The sequence below is a fragment of the Teleopsis dalmanni genome, chromosome 1 (genome assembly GCF_002237135.1).
Source record: "Teleopsis dalmanni isolate 2A chromosome 1, ASM223713v2, whole genome shotgun sequence".
Classification (NCBI taxonomy): domain Eukaryota; kingdom Metazoa; phylum Arthropoda; class Insecta; order Diptera; family Diopsidae; genus Teleopsis; species Teleopsis dalmanni.
Window position 1 is genome coordinate 216,914,917 of NC_051846.1, and position 8,616 is coordinate 216,923,532.

General features: G+C 34.3%; 1 protein-coding gene across 1 annotated transcript; it reads right to left on the reverse strand.

Annotated features, from left to right (window-relative positions):
* Nucleotides 1-4,147: 4,147 nt before the first annotated feature.
* Nucleotides 4,148-4,993, reverse strand: LOC119667283. The gene has a single exon (XM_038076572.1). It carries the CDS (start codon nucleotides 4,991-4,993, stop codon nucleotides 4,148-4,150), a length of 846 nt encoding a protein of 281 aa, XP_037932500.1.
* Between the last annotated feature and the right edge of the window lie 3,623 nt (nucleotides 4,994-8,616).

Below are 8,616 nucleotides of genomic sequence, written 5' to 3' on the forward strand. Positions count from 1 at the left end.
AACAATACAAAGGCATTACTGTCGAGTTATAAAACACGAACAACAATTTTTCCAAAACGGTAAAAATTATAATAAAAGCACGGAGCGATAAAACAAAAGTATTAAATAAAATGTATTGGACGTGAAAGGATAGAATTGGGAAAATTAAATCAAATGATTTGGAAATTTACGTTGGAATAAAAAGTCTTTAAGAATTAAATAAATTTATTGCGAGGGAATACAAATAATACTAAGCTGTTTGAAAGGACGATGAGAGTAGACCATTTACTACAGGAGTTTTATAGATGTCTGTACTAAGTTATATTTTTAAATTGAAATGAATTTTTAATAGGTCTTCAGCAATCTAGGAAGGGAGGAAGAGTATCTTAAAGCTATTTGGTCCTCCCATATAATGAAAAGAAATGCATAAAACAGTATTTTATTATAATTTCAATATATCATAGATATTAGATATATTTATAGATAAATTTTATTTCTTTTAGGTAACATAAATATATTAAATTATTGTAAAATAAAATAAGAACAAAATTATTAAAACACCAAATATGAAATATGCTAATATATACAGTTTATACGACATCACACTCTGAAATATGATTTGCTTGATTTAACCAGATTTTAACTAAATTTTAGGTCAAAATATTCTCGATGCATTCTGTTGGTTCAACCGTACCACATGTTGGTTTTCATATCTTTTTTATCACATGAGCTAAAATTTCTATAACAAAATGATAAGATTAATTCAACTAGTATGTGGTGAGAGCATATTTCGCTGAGTGCAGATAAGAGTGGTTCTATAAAAATTATAGCTTTCCTTTTCACTATTTGTATAAATGTAAATATTATGATTGCCAGTGCACTTTCTGCACATATAATATTTAATGCAAATAACACAAGAAGTAAAACACGTGTTTTAATTTCTACTTAAGTCTTTATTCGTTCTTTACCCAAAACTCTTAAAAGTAATAATGATACAAAAGAAAACGAAAAACGTTAAGTTGGTTGCTCTTTCTATTTTGCTATCGCTGTTTTTCTTTTTACAACAGATGGCCATTTTTCAACCTCGAGAACGTTCTTTTAGGGCGGTCCATACCTGAACCCCAATGGTGTAGGTTTGGCGTTTCAGGTAGCTCTTGTTTAGTTGTCGACAAATCATTTTTGGCTTCAAATGCCGGTTTTAGTCTTTCTATTGATATTGACTTTTGTTCACCGTTGACATCGATTTTGAATACTCTGTCACTCGTTCTTTCCATCACTTTGTGTGGTCCGGAATACGGTGGCTCGAGTGGCTTTTTAACTCCATCTAGTCTTAGAAATACGTGTGAGCATTTATATAAATCTTTTAGTATGAAGACTCTAGCTTTTGTGTGATGAGCCGTTGGAGTTGGTCTGATGCTTCGCATGTGCTCTCTTAACTTTTCAACGAACACTTGCGGATCTGCTGGCATATCTTCGTTGATGAAAAATTCTCCAGGAACGCGCAGCTGTGTTCCATATAGTAGTTCTGCAGATGAGGCGTTTAAATCTTCTTTAACACACGTGCGGAGTCCAAGGAGCACAGTTGATAAGCGTTGTGTCCAAGGAATTTGTGGATGGCACATGAGAGCTGCCTTTAGTGTTCGGTGCATGCGCTCTACCATGCCGTTGGAAGCTGGATGGTAAGGTGTTGTTCTGATGCGGGAAGCGCCTATTAATTTCGCCATTGCAGTGAAAAGGGCTGACTCGAACTGAGTACCTTGATCCGAAGTAATTGATAGAGGTGTACCATAACGGCATATTCAATTGTCATACAAGGCTGTTGCAACTGTATCTGCAGTGATATTTTTTATAGGTATGGCCTCTGGCCAACGGGAAAATCTGTCTATTATAGTGAGACAGTACCTGAATCCATCAACTGTTGATAGCTCGATGAGATCAATGTGGATATGATTGAACCTAGTACTTGGTACTGCGATATGATTGGGCTCGAGTCTGTTGTGCCGTTGTATCTTGGCTCTTTGGCAGGATAAACAACTACGTGACCATGCTAAAGCATTTTGTCTGATTCCTGGCCAAACAAATTTAGTTCTCAACTGTTTACTTGTTGATCTACCTCCAGGATGAGCTAGTCCATGAACCGCATCAAAAACTGCTTTACGAAGCTGCTTAGGAATAAATGGTCTTATGGTTCCAGACGAGATATCGCAATAAATAAATATGTTTTGTTCTGGATCAACGTTAAGTCGCTGTAATTTTAATGAAGAATTGGAATTTTTTAACAAATCTTGAAGTTCGTCATCGTTAGCTTGAGCTTGTTGAATTTCGTGTGAACTGATAATTGTTGGCATGTCAATCTGGTTGATTCTGGACAATGCATCAGCTACAATATTATCTTCACCTTTGACGTACACTATCTCTGTGTTGAATTGTGATATAAAGGACAACTGGCGAAGTTGCCGAGGTGAAGCTTGTTCAGTCTTCCTATGCAATGCATAAACGAGAGGTTTGTGATCGGTTTTAGTTACAAATGGGCGATCTTCTAAGAAGTGCTGGAAAAATTTAACTGCTGAAAACACTGCGAGGAGTTCTCGATCGTAAGTGCTGTAGTTGCATTCAGTTGAATTTAATTTTCTTGAAAATAAACCAATAGGCTTGAATTGACTTTCAACGAACTGCTCTAGAACTGCTCCGATTGCGGTGTCAGAGGCATCTGTTGTGAGAACTAGAGTTGCTTCGGGGTTTGGAAATGACATAAGAGTTGCTTCAGCTAGGCTTTCTTTGCATTTTATGAAAGCTTTGACTGTTTCTGCCGTCCATGGAATTTTTCTTTTATCATTTTTTTTCGAATCTTTTATAAATTCGTTGAGAGGTGCTTGGAGTTTGGCTGCATTAGGTATACATCTGCGATAATAGTTGATTACACCGAGGAATCTTCGTAAATCTTGAATCGTTTCAGGTTGTTTATAGTTGACAATTGCTTGAACACGCTCTTTAGGTGGCTGATAACCATTTTGGTTGATAGTATAACCCAAATATTGTACTTGCTCTTCGCCAAAAACACATTTGCTGACATTAATGACTAACTTATATTCTCTAAGACGCTGACAAACTTGCTTCAGATGCTCTTGATGCTGCTCATGGGATTCTGACATGATAATTACATCATCTATGTAGGCGAATACAAAGTCAAGTCCTCTAAAAACAGAATCGACAAACCTTTGGAAGGTTTGCGATGCATTGCGTAATCCAAACGGCATAACGACGTATTCGTACAGGCCAAATGGGGTATTGATTGCTGTTTTTGGAACATCTTGCGTTGCCATGGGTATTTGGTGATAGGCTTTTATTAGATCTAATGTTGAAAACACCTTTTTTCCATGTAATCTCTGGAAAAGATCTTGTAGTAGTGGTAGTGGATACCTGTCTGGCGTTGTTTTAGCATTTAATTTTCTGTAATCACCACAAACGCGCCAGCCATCATTTTTTTTTGGTACAAGATGAACTGGACTTGCCCACGAACTTCGTGACGCTCTTATGATGCGTTGTTCGAGCATACATTCGATTTCAAGTCGTAGTGCTTTTAGTTTTTCGCCGGCTAGTTTCCTGGGGCGTTCGAAAACTGGGGATCCAGTCGTTTCGATAAAATGAGCAGCTGGAGACTCGGTTTCCGCGAGTGGTGCTGACGTAGGTTTAGTAATGTCAACAAAATCTTTCAATATGTTAGAATAAGTATTCTGTTGATTTATGGTGGAGATGCTATGCACAGAAGTTCGTACAATGTTACATTTTGTTGTGAAATTAGTGGTAACGTCGATAAGACATCGGTTACGCAAGTCAATGAGCAAACCAAAATGTTTCAGAAAGTCTGCTCCGATGATGGGCATTTGTACATCTGCAATTGTAAATGGCCATTTGAAGCATCTGCGTAAGTTGAGATCTAGCTGCAGGATCTTTCTGCCGTAGGTATTTATGACGCTTGCATTTGCAGCATACAGTTTCATTGCGCTAAGGTTTTGTTTTGTTTGAAAAAGATCTCTAGGTAATACTGATAATATTGAACCTGAATCTATTAAAAATTTTATTCTGCTTTTTTTATCATAAATATACAAACGGATTTCTTTTTTTACTGAATAGCTGTCACTTCCCGTTTGCTCTAAGGACAGCTTGTTTAGTTTCCCTGTTTTTGTGTATATGTGCACCCGTCTTCACATTTATTTGCATTTGTGCCAAAACGTTTATGGTAAAAACATATTTTGTTATTCTGTGCAAATGTTTGGTGGAAAGACTCAGGTCTTGCTCGTGCTCTGTTATTTGGTGTTCGCTCATGACTTCTCATGCTGTTGGTGATTTCTTTTACCGCTTCTTGTAAGGCTTGTACTGCTTTCTCCAGTCTATCTGTGCGTTGATCATCAGGAAATTTACTTGGATGTACTATAATGTCATTAACATTACTAGTGGCCATGACACTTTGTACTGGATTGATTTCGATTAACCGATCAGCCATATTTGCTGCTGCCGTGAGACTGCTTTCTACATTGACCGACAGAACGAACTGAACGTTGGCTGGTAGTCGCTTTAACCAGAGTGAACGTAAGACATCTTCTGTTACTTTGTTATCTGCTAAGTCTTGCATTTTGCGTAACAATTGCGAAGGTTTGCTGTCTCCTAATTCAATGTCGTATAGTAAAGTTTGTAACTGTTGTTCTTGCGTTGGTCTTAGACGACTGATAAGACATTCTTTAAGTGTTTTATACTTGTCGGTATCAGGAGGATTTTTGACTATGTCTGAGACATGTTGCAGTAATTCTGGATCAATGTAAGAAATTACTGTCCAATATTTGCTGTTGTCTCCAGTAATCTTCTTGCGATGGAATGCTGCGTCCACTTGGATGAACCACAAGGCTGGATCTTGTTTCCAAAATGGCGGTAACTTAAACTCCACCGACGCTACTTCTTTTTCGTCAGAATGCTCTTGCGTGGCATGACTTGTAGAAGGCTGCTGCTCGGTGTTCATGTTGAAAGTATTTGCTGTGTCGTTTTTACCACGGGGTCACCAATTATAGCTTTCTTTTTCACTATTTGTATAAATGTAAATATTATGATTGCCAGTGCACTTTTTGCACATATAATATTTAATGCAAATAACACAAGAAGTAAAACACGTGTTTTAATTTCTACTTAAGTCTTTATTCGTTCTTTACCCAAAACTCTTAAAAGTAATAATGATACAAAAGAAAACGAAAAACGTTAAGTTGGTTGCTCTTTCTATTTTGCTATCGCTGTTTTTCTTTTTACAACAGATGGCCATGCGAACGTAAAAAATAGTTGATGTTGTTTACAGCCACAAAATTTTTAGTGCAGCGACATCTATGAGTAAATGAAGGTAGGTCAATGAATAAGAAATGATATTTTGTTGTGACTTGATAATTTATGTAATTAAATAGTATGAAAAAAAATTTCCACAGAGTTGTGTTTAAATCAACTGTAAAAGAAAGCTTACCTGACTTAACTTATAGCAGATTTCTAATATAAAATCTTTAAATAATATACCTAAAAAATCGGTATATTATGAATCATTATGAAAACTTATTCGCTTTCTTGATAAGCTGATTTTGGAAACCTTAAAAGTTCTGTTGGAACAGCTGTATCTACGTATGCCAATTTGTCATATTAGAAATCACTGGAGGAATTAAGTTGTTGACTGCAGAAAGGCAGTTAGTTAGTTAATTGTGGTGGAGGGAGGATGAGTTCTCCTCAATTAGCTAAAAAAGCCTTTTTGAATCCACAAATAACTCGTAACAGTGGGTAATAGAGAGAAAGTCAAACTAGAACCGGGCAGAGGCATTTATAAATGCAAGAATCTGGGCAATGCTAATGCTAGAGAGGCAGTTAGTAAGATAACACTTACTCAAATATTTCTTGAGTAATAAAACTCTCGACTGGGTTACTAAGACTTATAACAGCTTATACCTACTAAACAGTGACTTGTAAAGATGGACTTCAACAGATATTTACTACTACTTATTAATATTATGATAATATATTATTTTTTGTTATATATTTTTAACTGAAGTTTCTTTGACATGTAACAGAATTGCCCTGTCTGAAGGTCGTTCTTTGCGCTTGCAGTTGATATTCGTCTTATAAACGCTTTACATAGGAAGTCGCTATATCTTGAAAGACTCTATCCAGGCATTATTCGAGAGAGGGCATTCTACCTAGCCACTTTATCTGCTCGTTATCTACTTTACTTTTTTCATTTAAATTAACCGATATTTAAATTAATCGTGTCTGGCCAAGTTATCGGCATTGTAATTTCCCACAGTTTTAGCGAGGTCTGAAACCAAATGTAGATGGACCTTATCTGCTTCACTTTTCTCGTTTAAAGAAAACCAGTAGCTTAACTGATAATATCCGGTCAGTCATCGGATTAAAAATTTTACGCAAATATGGTAATACCAGGACCAGTTGCCTGCTTTACTTGTTTCGCTGATTCTTGGCAGTTTAGCGATCAGTAAAACCATGCACATTACTCTCGTATTACACCTTACTATCTTTGCTCTCTCTTTATGATTTGCTGTAACTTTAGTTACAAAAAAAAAATTAGTGATCTGTAAGCATGCAGCTAAAATGCTTACTAAAAGAGTCCGAGAATACAATACCTGCGGACTAACTTATAACGTTGAGTAATCTGTGTGAATAAGGAATGGCTTATCTATATTAGTCTGGTTTAAGCTTTAATTTTCCTTATCAGCAATTTGCATTTTTGAGGGAGTTTCTAATGCTTTAGTTTATTACTTTGTGATTATTGCAAATTTGTTTAAACTAATACAGTTATTTCAGATAAATGACAGATTCTTCCATTCAAAAGAGGTTTTCGGCAATTTATGTATTAACTGGTTTTTTCCGAGCTTATATAAACAATTTTATTATTTGCAGTTATTGAAAATCTGCTTGATTTCATTTACTTAATATAAAAGCAGATAATAGAAATATTCTTCTATTCTCAATAGGTCTTCTGTAATTTTGAATTTGTTAAATTTTCCCTGTTTACTAAAACGGATTTTATAAGTTTCTAATCTGAAATTCAAAAGGATTGTGGTCAAATAGTTTTTTTTTACAAATAGAAATCATACAAGTAAAGTACGGCTTTGTTTCAGTTGGCTAATAAACACTGACTCTGAGCTTCAAATTTGGCAGGGCACGAGTTTACCGCTTACCGCTTTACGAATAGTTAAATGTTACAAATAATTCCAAGACTACTGATGGTGGGTATTTGTCAATACTTGAAACAGCTATATGGTCAGTCAAAAATTTAATTAATTAAAAATTAATAAAAAAGTTTGTTGTTGTAGTTCACTACTTTTTGAAGCTTCTATAAGATATATTTTCCTTTTCAAAATAATATAGAATCTTTCCAAGTCAAAACAAGATTCAAGAATAATTGTTTTTTATTAGAAATTTTTTTAATTTTGCTATGGCTTTCATGAAGTTTAAACTTTATTAATTTTTAAGTAGAATCAATTCAATAAACAAACATTCTTAATCGTTATAAGCAATATATAATAAATATTGATATACAAAGCATATCTTCTTTTCTTTATAAAATGCAATCAAAAGAAGTATTTTTTTTATAATTACTAAAAAAAATAAACAGAATTCAATATTCAAATATAACATTTAGCTATTAAATGCTAATAATGTAGCCTCCATGTAAATATTTATTCACTTCAGGATAAATTTGAAGATCAAACGAAATATTGTAAAGCAAACATGGAAATATCTACGTAGGAAGCACATGTTGTTACCTTTATAATTAAGTATCACATTAAATCCGACCTAAGTAAATTCCAAGGAACCTTTTCCATTTCAGTGCCCTGCGGGCTTGACAAATCTACTACATTTGCTGACTACTTAATGCAAAAACAAATACATTAGATGTATTAAAAGAGAAACACTCGTATCGGAACAAAATGGAACAAAAGGACACAAATCAAAAAATAAGAATCGCATTTTCAATTTTAATAGCGTTTATTGCCAGCAGCAAACATTTTTCTTACTTCCGGAAGAATTTTTCCAGTTTTTATGCTTTCACAAGCAAAAAAGTGAAAAAAATTCTTAAAAATTTTCAGACTGTAAAAGTAAAAGAAAAAAACAAAAAATAATAGAAAAGAAGAAAAAAGAATACGGAATACAGAATACAGAATTCTAACAGAAAAGCTTTAAGGAAGAAATCAATTGATGTTGCAAAATGGGATAAGGATCACACAGCATTTTAATGCATTCATTTGCGAGGATTCCTCTTATTTAAACGATAAAACTAGAAAAACATTGCCTTTATATTTAGAATGTGAACATCTCAACATTTGAACATTTCTTATATTCATTTTATATTTTTTATATTTAGTAAAACTACGATTTTTATGCAAACAACAAAAACAACAAAAACAACAAAATGTATCTATAAGAAACACAGCAAATAAGCGAAGTAGCGAATAAGAAGAAATAGTCGAGATGGAATAACGAATATCTTTGCTGGAGACAAGTTTTCTCGGGAAGCTGCAACTTAGTACTACTTAAGCAAATTCAATACAACCAATAGATACTTTCTTCTTCTTGTCGTGGCAGGATTACAAC